Raw genomic sequence first — 13,107 nt, forward strand, 5'->3', positions numbered from 1 at the left:
TTGAACCACATTTACTTTGTCATCTTCATAGGTGGCTCTATCTGGTAACTCTTTCAGGTGCCTGGGGGCGAACTGTGCATTTATGAAAATGCCAACCAACAGATCAAGCTTTACAGATTTTAGAAAAATAATCCATATAATAACCTTAATAATCCATACTTTGAGTTATGCAGATAAATAGCATTTGCTTTATCACCAGTCATTTTCAGTTTAAAGTGATCTATCATTTGGCCAGGAAGAATACAAAACCCTGAAGTTCTGTTTGGTCATGCTTGGGTGCAGGAATACCTAAGGAGAAGCAAAGAGTAGTTTAAAGTTTTGTTTCATCAATTTCCTAATTCCTAAGGCTTTGATGACCAATTCACTTCCCTGAAACAGAAAAAAATAGCTCCAGGCCATAGCAGTAGGAATAATAGTAAAAGGTATGGAATTGCCAGGCTGCAATATGTGAGAGCTGCATCTTGGTTTGCCCTTTGAGTACCCCAAGATTCTTTAGGCAGACCTTTTGTACAAACTATATGCAGACCCTTTGTACTAATTATTAATTAACTTATTAATTTGTACTTGAAGCTGGTTTTTTGCAAGAGCCAAAACCTAAAAAGTTTGATTTTCCCTGATATATCAAAACCACCTCTTTATTTACCAGTATAGAGCTTTTTTTAAAACAAGTAAGCTTTGTTTGAATATCTAGATATATCAGGTGGATATTTAGAAATGGCAGGCATGTTTTTAGAAATCAGCATGAGCTGATGAATCCTTAAAGAATAGAAAGGAAAGAGTAAAACATACAACACCTATCCTAAGCATTACTCCATCTGTTAGCACTGCTAACAGTTTTGTAGGCGATGTGAGTATAACGGCCATGTTTGATCATTTCCTTAACTTTTTTTCCACAAAACTTTCATTTTATATTCCAAGCTTGGCTGAAGCAGGCTCCTAAGCCTTTCTGTCTCCTCATTCTTAAGTACCATGCAACAGAGCTTGGACCCTCTTTCATATCAGGGAAACTTTATCAGGCTCCACAAGTAAGTTCATTACATCATATATCCTGCACAGCCCAAAATGCAGTTCCATTACAAAAACACTGCAGAAACAAAGCCAGTGGGCTATGGCAGCTATTTCTGTACACTCTGAATTGAGACTGTCTGCATTCAAAAGAAGGATTCTGTTGGCAGTTATCCACTGGTTGCATATAACCATATAGACACAGAGGTGTCCCTGGAAAATATCAGCAGTTAGACCCAATACTGAACAAAAGAAATTACTCTACCGTTGGCATATACGGCACCATCACCTTCCCTCCTACACTTATTGGCATTCAGATCATGAAGTCTATTAAATCTGGAGGCTAATAGAAAAGAACCTGAAAAGAGCACTGGAAAGACACCATCAGGAAAGAAATCTTTCAGAGAAGAACAGCTCAAGTCTGCAGAAATAACCAAACCACTGGAGAGACAGTTTGGACCAGACACAAAGGGTCACATTTTCAAAGCTTTTACATGGCTGAATTGGGCTTTTCTGTCCAAAGTAGAAGATGAAAGTAGAAACTGTGTCCACTAATCATTTTCAAAGTAGGAAAAACAATGTAAATGGGCAAAAAATCACTTGGTATGCCAAAATCTGCCAGAGGCATATCAACAAATGTTTGAAGAAGGAATTAACGATGGAAATTTCATGTGCCCAGAAAGGGATCTGAATTGATCCTTGGGAATGTGGAGAGAATCTGAAACTACAGTAGTCTGTATTGAGCTGAAAATTCAAGCAATATCCGTGTTGTCTTTAGCACTGTCATGTTTTTAAGTACCAAGATTAGCTTCAGTGAAGAGTGTTGCAGAGTGCAGTTAGAGATTACTAACAAGTGAGGCAAGTGTAAGGTAAGGAGTTTCATCTGCCAGAAGCATAGGAAAGGGAGGAGGCAGGCTCCTCAGGGATGCCAGGGCTGCAGGGGGAAGAATCACAACCCCCCTTTGTTACACTGTGTAAAAACCTATTAGCATGAAGACCGAGCTTTGTTGTTCTTAGTGTTGCCTATGATTGCGGAAGACTAAGTTCAAAGATCTCACAGGTCCTCTTACATTATGTGTTCTTATATTAGCAATCTTCTCAGAGTTTCTGCACTCTCTGTTTACATATAAACACTTCAAGCAGGTATTTTTGTGATCAATGGTTACAATGCAGTAAATAAATCAGATTTCATCAGGGACTAAGTTCAAAGACACAAAGGATGATGAGCAACTGCCAGTCCCTGAAAACCAAGCAATACCTTGGAATTATGTAACTCTGGAATCAGAATATTCTCTTTCCTTGGCCAAACCACTTCCTGACTAGCACTGCCCACCTTGGGAACTTTGATGTCACCATGCTGACCTCTGGCACACACACTGTTCCAGTTTCCTACCTCATCCAGATCTCTGTTTCTAGACTCTGGGTTTATTGAAGCAGCAGCTGACCCATGTTTTAAACCTGGCATTAATTATTTTCTAGTATTAGACTCAGATTAACAATGAGGATGTGAGATTGTGAGCAAGTTTACCATACAATTTAAAATTGATCTCAGGCCATATTCACTTCCACGAATATCTCCATTTTGGAGAGAGAAATGCTTACCTGTTCTGGTAAATAACCCCTTTTAATGCAGTCCAGGCCCTCTTGGCAGAGCTCACTGCTTCGCTGGCAAGCAGCCCCAGATTCACACTGAATTCCACAAAGGAGAAAATGCCAACTTTTCATCATCAGCAGGAAAGCTGCAGAGTACAAGCTTTCCACTTAAATTACCATCCCCTCCTAAATGCCAGCTCAACAGATTGCAAGAAAGAAGCACATACTTCACACTCTGCAAGAAAATTGGTGTAAGTTTTCAAGCATTCTTGGGAGCCAACCAATCACAATGTTTTGTCAAATTCTGCTTCAGACTGAAATTCAAGCCAGAAGAATATTTACTAGAAGATGTTAAATTTAGTCACTTAAAAATGTTTTTACACTTGGGGCCAAATTCAGTCTTGGCCGCCACAGTCAATGAGAGCAGACATGCATCCTCTCTGCGCCTTGTTGCAGGATCCTGCTGGGCAGAGACACTGAGGACTGCACTTCTCTGCATCCTCTGTGCAAGGAAGAGCATGACACCGTCTGTGAGTAATTATCACTTGTTACAGACCACAGAAAACTGCTGTGCCACAGGGAGCTAAGAGATGCTGCCCAAACCTGTAGACAGATCAGAGGGACAGACATGATGTTAGACTGACTTCTGTGCCCCATGGAGCTAGCAAACCTGTCTGCTTTAAAAGGGATGGGATGAAGGAAGAGCTAAATCCTTAGATTTTGACTCTGAAAGTTGTGTCCTTGAAAGAATCCTTCCTTACTCTTCTGGCTGCAGAAGAACCCCTATCTGAATGCAGTTATGTTGGAAATAAGATGTAGGATTTAGCATACTGGACTCAAGGAAAGCCCATGCCCAAGGATTTTTTAAATCCAAGTAGTGTGTCTTCAAAAATAATGTGGAGGAAAGAAAGCAGAACCTACCCTTGCATGTCTAGAGCAGCATTACTTACCACCACCTGGACCTGAAAGTCACAGCAGAGCTCTTTATAGCACCATAACTAGGACTGGAAAAGTAGTGTAGAATTTCCATACTCCATGATGAAGATTTTGGGGGAAAATCTCAATATTCAACCCAATTTTCACAGACTTCTTGGAATAAAATACAAATCTTTATATTCAATGGTTTTCTTAATTGAAGTAATATGTGTATCTATATATACTTTAAGAATGAGCATTTAAATCTATATAATCAAAGTGTGAAAAACTGTAGAATCATTTAAAAGGTGTCACAATAAGTGAAAAAATTTAATTTTCAGCATGCATATCATAATCTCAGAAAGGTCTAAAAGCAATGATTCTTTTGGAATTATCTGAATGCATCTTTTCCTTTGTTTTGACAGATGTTCTGAATGGACAAGTTCTCAAATCACATTGAGAAAATTCAGGGATATCTTAAGGCAGCTGATGGTCATCTTTCCTTTTCACCTTCCAGAAGGTTTTCCATGTTTACATTTTGGATTTCAAGGGAACCCAGCTGCTTAATCTCTTCTCACCCCTTAGGAAGATTTCCTTCCAAGGAGATAACCTACAGTGCTTCTAATTAGGTCTGCAAATGGTCAAATGGATTTTTCTCAAAGTGACATGGAAACTTTCTGCTTGTAAACAGAAGCATGGAGAGGAAAACCTAAGATATCAAAATATTTTTAAAGTAATTTTATATGTAAACCTTCTAATTAAAAATTGATCTTTATAAAATTTATCCGTAATTCTATAATTTCCTTTTTAGTTTGCTTATTATCTAAGAAGGTATTCACACAACCAAACCAAACAGCCATTTCAGGTACTATAGGATGTCTTGCCTTCTTTCCAGTTGCTGTCAGAAAGGGTGTGGATCTCCTCTACATGCTGTGTTAGTAATACCAGTCCTTCCACGCCCAAATTATTTAAAGAAGATTAATTTGATATGGTATTCTTTTCCTAGTGTCGTCACTCACTTTTTTTAAAAGAGTGAGAAGTTATCTTACTAAAAAAATCACTAAGCTATAAGCCATGTATAAATTAAAACATCTATGTTGCATGTCAACCTGTTTTCGTTCTTGATTCTCTGAGGGCAATTAAGAAAAGAAGGCATTTTGCATTTGTAAACTTGATGTTACCTCTTAGGTAACAAATCAGACCAGCACTCCATGAAAGTTGAAAGTGTGGCTAGTTTTATAATTTTTTAAAAAGTGTTATTCTGTTAGTAATAGAACACATGAAGCAGTGAATTTCTGTATTGAGAGGTCCTGGCCAAAAACAACAAAAGAAAAGAAAAAGTTTTCAAAAAGCTCTGCAAAATGTTTATGAATTCTAATCCTCAGCACATGAATAAATACATCTGACAAACTGCAGGGTACCTCACAAAGGCCTTTCCCAACCTTTCTAATTGGAGTTCAATTACATGTAGTGTTTAGAACTGAAGTTAATCTTGCCAGTGTTTTTAAACTTGGGGTGCACCATATACCATTATTTGTAAAAGTGAAAGGCAGATAATAAGTTATAATTATCCTGATAATCACCTGTAAAGAATTGCATTCAGGGAAGAATGCATCCTCAAATTACAGTAATTTGTTGTTTAAAGAATTTTTTTTTCCTGTCCTTGGCAGAACATGCTTGGAGTTCGCTGTGCAAGTTCATGCATAGTATGCTGAAATCAAGCAGTGTATATGCTGTGGGCCACGTGGTGCATATCGCCATAAATCTTTTTCTGACTGCTTTCTAGGTATCAGACTTTCTCAGTAGTGCCTGCTTCTTGGCACTACTTTACTTATTCTTTTAAGCCAATGTCGGTTTCTTGTGGTACTCTTGGTAGCAACATCCTCTCTGGAGTACTTTTCTTTGCAGCCATAGCATACTTTGTCTTTGAAATTCTGCAGCACCAAACCATTTGGTGCACGTCCCAGAAGACAATGTTGTGAGCAAAACGACATGAGAATAATGCTTCTTGTCTGAGATGTTTCAAATTATTAAGGACCATGTTCTTTTACAAGTGAATTTACAATGACTGCATAGGTTTTTTGTATTCATTCTGAGTTAGCGAATTTTTGTCTCTCCTGAAATTTACTTTGCTATATTTTGCAAACAGATAGACTCACAATTTATCTAATTTTCTAGTCTCCAATTACTCTAAAATAAAATGGAAGAAAATCTTTATTCCAGTACACTTATTCATTTTTCTCACAATCCGTATTTTTTCTTGGATGATGTCACTGATAGCAGAAATAGTAGTTGGGTGTGATATAGTGGTAAACAAAATAAGGCAGTTTCCATAAATGGGTAGCACCACCAAATGGTCATAACTGGATAGAGGGACCCAGGCACCCACACAGAGGAGGATACATCACATCATTAGCACAATACAATTCACATTAATCCCACAAGGGTGCAAATTTCAGGGAATGAGTTTAGAAATGCAATGAAAAGCCACTGATGTCGTAAGTTACTATCACAGGGAAGATGTCAACAGAAATATCAGTGAATGTCAGCTGATCAGGAAGGCAATGCTGCATTCACTAAGATTGTCAAATGCCTCAAGCTGGGTTACGTATTCCATGTTCCAGTACCTAAATAAAAGAACTAACATTGCGCTGAGCAGCTCTTTTAGTAGCATATACTACCACACTGGAAAACTTTCCTTATGGAGTTTGTCAAATGTGACAGTAGATAAAACCCATTGAAACCTTTCTCTTTTGTTTCTGGTGTCTGCTTTACATTTCTGAGAATATTTTTGAAAAAGCGAACACTTTCTTCATTGTATGTATAATGTAAAAAATAATAAGCATTGTTGATGTGTCATAAAGATGAAAAGCAAAGGTTTAAAAAAACACTTAGAAAATTCTTCTACCCAACATCCATCAGAAGACACATTACTTCACCTTATTCACATAGGTATGAAGCCTTGAAGTGGAAGGGAACTGGCAGACTAGCTTGCAATTTGGCACTAATACATTTGATTGGAGAGATTATATAGCTATTAAGACTTCCCCTGAGGGGGAAACAAAGTAGCATACTCCACTTTATAACAAGATCTTGCAAAATTCAAAATTTATGGTAAAGGCTTTTGTCCCTTCATAAATTATTTTGGCTGCAACTTCAGCAATTTTTTTTCTTCTCACTGTATTTCTAAGATAAAAGATATTTTCTAGTGGACAGCAGAAAAAGTTTCACTAATATGAATCCTTATCTCGCATTTGTGTACATAAATAGCACACACTCCTATTTACTTAGTCTTATAGTATCCTCTCAAAAGTTGTTAACATACAGTGTTTGATATCTCTTGGAAACTCTATTTCAACTGTATTCAGATCAACCTGAATCTTCATTTATAAGTTGGTTGTTATTTTTTTTTTAAGTTTTGTACACATTTTTATTAATGTTTCAAATTGAAGAGTCAAAATACTGCAAAAAATGTGTCTCTGCAACATCCAGTTTCTGAGATTACCAGTTACCTTGAAAAAGCCATTTTTTTTCCATGATGGATGGCGAAAAGGTCCGTTCCTAATAGATGATATGCACACCAATGACTACCAATGATGTCAAGTCTCGTATTCAGCACATCGCTAAAAGCAAACTGGAGGTTTTAAATATTACTCAGAACTGGGAATAATTTAGGCATACACTAAAGGATTTGTATAATCATCTAATTTAGAGGTATTTATGCAAATCAGCCCATTTGAGGTCTGTTCATTTCTAAGACATATTCAAATTCCATGGTTTTTTTACCAAATGAAAAAAGGGCTGACACCATAGTTACTAAAAGAATATCAAAGATAGCAGCTCCAGCAAACTTCGATCATTCTCTCCACCTAGCATGGTTTATGTTTTACCTCATTCCCTAGAAGGGCATTTATACAGGCTTCAGAGGCATCACAGATGGCAGTAAGGTCATGTCCTCCCTCCAGTGCCAGCACCACGCGGCCGTCCGCCAGCTTCAGCAATTGCTTGGTTAGGTGACCAAAACCTGGGATTCAAACACAGGAGTGCAAATAATGAAAGCAGAACAAATATTGCAGGCATGTTTCACATCTGCTGCATGAGAGTGTGGAAAGCTCTGGAATACTGCGCAGGGAGCATAGGATATACTTATTCCAGTATCCTGTTTCTGACCATGGCCCACTGCAGATGCTTTGGAGTTGGTATCGGAATTTTGTATGAGGCACATGTGAGATAATGCCCCTCATGCTGATACCTCATTGCTGGAGATTAGTTGAAACATGAGGATGTCTCTCTTCTTATCTTTGTTGACCATTATCACCTTGATTCTCTATATCAATGTGACATATACCCACGTTATTTAGAGATCTGACATAACCCTATGGCATTGATATGACAAATAATATTTGTAGTTAAACTACGGTGCTATAATTAAAAATAACTGTGCTTTTCAAATGGGATGATGAAGGGCTTTTTATTTAAAAATTGCTTCTTCCTTTGTTTTTGAGGTTTCAGAATAATATAAAATCACGGACTGAGAGATAGTGGAAGCATATGTTACCTCTTAGCTGCATCTTGAAGTGTTTTGGGAAGCAGCACTAACAACTTTAATTCAGGGTTTTGGTATAAGTTGAAACTGTCTAGAACTTCTTAGCTATCTCTACCAGTATCACTCACTCCTGACCAACAGTGTTCTAAGAAACTCTACACCATAGCCGAAAATGATGGTGCTTCATTTTCTGTGATGATCTATAACTACACAGACATTACCACAAAGTTTTCATCTGTGATTCAAGTAAAATTAATTTATTACATTTTTAATGACAAGAAAAATGGCATGAAATATGTCAATTAGGAGTGAAAATTTTTGAAACAATTTTTGTGGTAGTTTCCTAGGACAGCTATTGGTTTTTTTTAATCTCTTTTAAGTAAGAAATGATAAACAAAGATTTGAAACTATTGACATTAAATAAACATCACATCTTGTTCTTAACTTTTCCACTTGGTCTGTACTAGTTGCTCCATAGATGGTCATCACTACTGATTCCAGTGCATTTCATATCCTTAAATAAAGCATTAGAAAGTACCTGCTAAACTCTGGAGTTCCATAAAGACAGGAAAATCAACATCTTTTTACTAAGTCCAAGTGAAGAAGACCGCCAGAACTTAAAACTGTGAAAATTACAAGCATATTTTCCAGAGAAATTTTCCAAACTCACATTTAGTTCTGTTTTCATCTTAGGATGTAAAATGGACATCTTTGTTAAGCACATCTCCAACTGGTTTTAGAATAGAGACTTTAATGACATCAAATCTGGATTAGCTGTACAGACAAAAAAACCCCAAAACAACAAAACTTCTCTACTTGCCACTTAACATAGAGATGATCACAGAAACACTTGAAGTGAAATACTTTTTCCTTGAGTCACTGCCCAGTCTTCTTCACCCTAAAAGTACCGCAGTTTTGATTCTAGCAAAGTAACTACACTGTGGTTCAAATTACATAAAGGGCTGAATAAAAAACAAAATCTTAAACTCTCATTTAAACTCAACCTTTCCTCATGAAAAAAAAAAAAACCAAACCAAACACCCCCCTTCCTCCACCCACTCCTCTCTACAAAAGACCAAATTTAGAAAGGATAATAAAAGTGAAGGAAGGAGTGGAATTAGGATAACCTTTGATCTTTAGCCAATTTCTTCTGTCTTTTACCTACAGAATTTATTTCTGTCTGCATGTTACACACGAGATCTTTGGGTTCATAAGAAGAGTGTGCCAACAGTGTAAAGTGAGTCAAAGATACAACATTTAAAGGAAATGAAGAAGAATGAACAGGCACAGTCTCCCCACCTTTATAATTCACCCTTTGAGTCTGTGAGGAATCCAACGGCACTATTAAGACAACATTTTCCTTTGTGTTATACGGGTTCTGTGAAGGGAAAGCTCTACCATGTTTCCCCTGCACTTTTGGAAAATTTTGTATGACTGAAAATATTGCTACCTCCACACTGTAATCTTCTGAAGTTTGTATGGCAATACATGCAAAGACTCTTGCTAAGCCTTTTCTTCTTTTAGACAACCATACAGACATTGTTACAATATTAGTTTGTCTGCTTGGTTTCCTGATGATTTTCCTAGTATCAGTGCTATAATAATCAACCCTGTCTGAATCAGGATGCAATGAGTGATACAGAAAGCATCCCCCCAAACAGAGATCATGATAACAAGATAAATTGTTTCTAACCCAAATTAACATGATGGGGCTTTTCTTCAGTATAATTACCCTGAGGAAGTAAAGGTGACTTGCTAGAAAGTGAAGAAATAACTTTAGCCAACAGTACCAACATTGCCAGCGACTGAATGAGTTATGGAAATTCTTAACAAAGAAACTTGGATCCTAGGAAAGATGTTAGCTTCCTCAAGGAAATCCCCTGGAGTGCAGAAGTAAGAAAATGGAAAGAAAGGAATCCCAGTCAAGTAATAGTTTTAAGATGGGCTGTAGTTCATGCCAAATAATTAATGAAAACAAGAAGAAAATAGTAACAAGCACCATTAAAAGAATCCGTCATCTCCCCTGATATAAGGAGATCAATCACTGGCCAACTTAAGGTGAGAAGGAGTCAGACAAGCATTTTAAATCCTGGGTCTTCCAACTCACATGAATATCTAGAAATCAGCAGCAGTTCTTGCCCTTCTACTCTGTACCTGCTGAAATCTTCTTGTAAATGTGCTCAGTGATTTTGCATTTCAGAGAAGTGCAGCATTTTTTAAAATTAGGCCCATGCAGTGTGCCAGGAGATTGTGGGAATGATTTTGTGCCAACTATTATTTTCATAATTTCTGTAATTTAAACATTAAAACTACTTGCTTCATCAACAGATCCAACATTTGGATATGTTGGGTAGAACTTGCAAAAGCACTTAATATTCATTTGCTATCATCCTTTTAAATATTATGATTAACCTTTGATTTCCACAAGAAAAAAACCACTACTAATTCTGAAATTCCTACTCACCAAGTGTTTTATATTTTCTTCACAAAAAAATCTGTGAGTGCACAACTGTACATCCAAGCAGAGAAGAATAGATTAAGACAGTAACCATTATAAACTATGTTAAGCACTGGAGACATTAAGCTGTATATGAGCTGTCATTTGACAACCTTTGAAGTAAAAATATAAATTTTCAAAACAAAAAAATAACGTGTAATTTTTAATTATACCTTTTGCCCTCCTCCAGTACTATCATTGGAGGAGATAATATGCTCAGACTTTGTAAGAAATTATTCCAGTGTGGGAAGGCAGAAAGAGAGAAAATTATTATTGTATTATCCTAATGAGCAAGTTGTCAGGCTGCTATTGAAGGACACACAGGGTGCTGATCACTTGAATTACCATCTAAGCAAGTAATTCCACATCTTTTAGTGGACTGATGCCCCAGTAAGGACTCCAGGTTTTTTTATTTGTAACAGATAAGCTCCCCCCCCCCCCCCCCTTTGTAGTTCTGCTAAGCAGCAAGGAATGGCATGGGTGAGGCTTCTGAAGCCTCATTTGACCAAAATCACTGGAAAACAAAAACCATATAAAAACCCTATAAAAAGAGAATCTAGAGTTATTGCAGTTTTCTTTTGTTGTTTTTGAGGTACCCTTACTCTGATAACCTGAAATGGACAGTGACAAACAGAAGGCAGGTAAAACACCTCTTATCCTGGTCAGCTCCCCTCCGACAGGCTCGGTACACAGCTGTGTGTTGTGTTACGTGCGGCTGAAGTAAAGCTAAGAAGTCAGAGCTGGTATGGACAGCCTCTCATTTTGCCAAAGAAGCATTTGAGAATGAAGACAACTTGCAAATGTTATTCTTTTTGCATCCTCTCCTCAGCAGACAGGGAAAGGAGCCATATGGATGGGGTCCACTCCCAGCCAGCACCGCAGCACTCCTTGTTTGCATAAAGTCATATATGCAACTCAATTTGTTTGCCAGAAAATGTACAAACACCCAGTTAGTGGGGACTAAACCTGCCTCAGAAGAAGAGAGATTCCTTCCCTTTCCCCCACTGTGCATAAGGAGAGCAGATGTCTCCTGCGCAGTCATTTTTTGGGTGACGGCAGGCTGAACAAAGCCGTGGTGCTGGCCCTTGCTCATTGGAGGTGGCTGGTGAAGGAACAAGGACACGTCAACAACCAAAAGGCTGGAGAAGCTTTACAGTTATGGAGAAAGCATTAGCTTTCTCAGCCTCAGCAGCAGGGCCCCAACAGCTCTTTTGGCTTCAGTGTCTTAAAAGCTACAACCCAACCCTACATTACAAGCAGAGCTCTGGTGCTCTGGATACTTGGAGCAGCGTGGAGAGGAATACATGCAAAACACAAAACCTCCACAGTCTCTGTCCTGGACCTCCAAGCATGTATTTAACTATTATTTGCCATTTAATCATGTCATTACTCTCTGATTTACTTGAGAATGTGTTTTCCTCTCATTAAAACCGTTGCGATGATTGCTGCCAAAATTCTACCCACCAGTGTTCTGTGCTCCTTCCCTGCGGTTCCTTTGTGACTATTTGATTAATTTTCATTGATATTCTTCCAACAATAGCATCTAAAATTAACTGGGTCAGTTTTTACATAACTTCCTGAGTCACCAGGCTACATGTTCTAAATAAATACGTCCATACAGGAGTCAAATGATAATTTACCCTTCCAGCACTAGCAGGGGCTGGGACATTTTGCAAAGCTTGTGTTCTGTGATAAGAGAACATACTTTATTCTCAGCTCTTAATTCAGGACCTTTTATTGAATCAAAACTTCATTTGGATGAAGTCAGAGACTTGACTCAGTTGGCAGGACATGGCCTTGAGTGAGGGGGAAAAGGAGATTTTAACGCCAAATACATTCTTATGAAAAACATTTTCCAAATGGCTGAAATTACAAATGTTAGTGTTGAGGTACCCGAATTTAAATGGTACATTTGGCCTCCAGGCATTAGCTGCTGATTTCTTGCTTTTAATATGGGAGAAGGAAGCACAGTAACACTTCAAATTACATGTCTCAAGCAGGCATTTAATTTAGATTAAATTAGACAGTAATTGTATGTTAAATAAATACCAATAGTCTCAGAAACACATTTTTATGGATTAACAATTTATGTAATAGATGTTTTTATTGCATGCCTGTTAGGTCTACAGTAATATATTTTTCATAATTAGCTGTTCTTTAGCTGCTACACTGAACATAACTTATTAAATCTCTATTAATATATATTCAAGGATACATAGGAAACCTCTTTGAAAGCCAAATAATGCAAACCTGTCTTGCTACAGGAAGAGGCGACCTTGCAATGCTCAGTAAGATGGTATTTTCAACTCACTTGAGATGTGGATGTATCCAAGTGTGTCATATAGTCCATAGCATTTGCTTAGTCCTTCAGCTGGGAGGAACTTGTACACTTTCACCACACAAGGCAGCACCAACCACAAGACAAAATATTCCTCAGAGAAAATACATGGAGGAAAAGCACTCCCCCAAACTCTTCTCCCAATTAATTCATGCTAATAATAAAAGGAAGGGATTTCTTTTGTAACTTGCATCAAGCAGTAGGGATTCTGCA

General features: G+C 37.6%; 1 protein-coding gene across 12 annotated transcripts in view; it reads right to left on the minus strand.

Moving 5' to 3' along the window:
- The window catches only part of HDAC9 (histone deacetylase 9), a 461,778-nt gene that overhangs the window by 22,923 nt on the left and 425,748 nt on the right, over positions 1-13,107 (minus strand). For all 12 annotated transcript variants that reach the window (XM_048304071.1, XM_048303997.1, XM_048304050.1 and 9 more), the window contains one exon: positions 7,404-7,537. In XM_048304071.1, coding sequence (XP_048160028.1) covers positions 7,404-7,537 — 134 coding nt within the window. The remainder of the gene's footprint in view (positions 1-7,403; positions 7,538-13,107) is intronic.

The sequence above is a fragment of the Corvus hawaiiensis genome, chromosome 1, assembly GCF_020740725.1.
Source record: "Corvus hawaiiensis isolate bCorHaw1 chromosome 1, bCorHaw1.pri.cur, whole genome shotgun sequence".
NCBI classification, from domain to species: domain Eukaryota; kingdom Metazoa; phylum Chordata; class Aves; order Passeriformes; family Corvidae; genus Corvus; species Corvus hawaiiensis.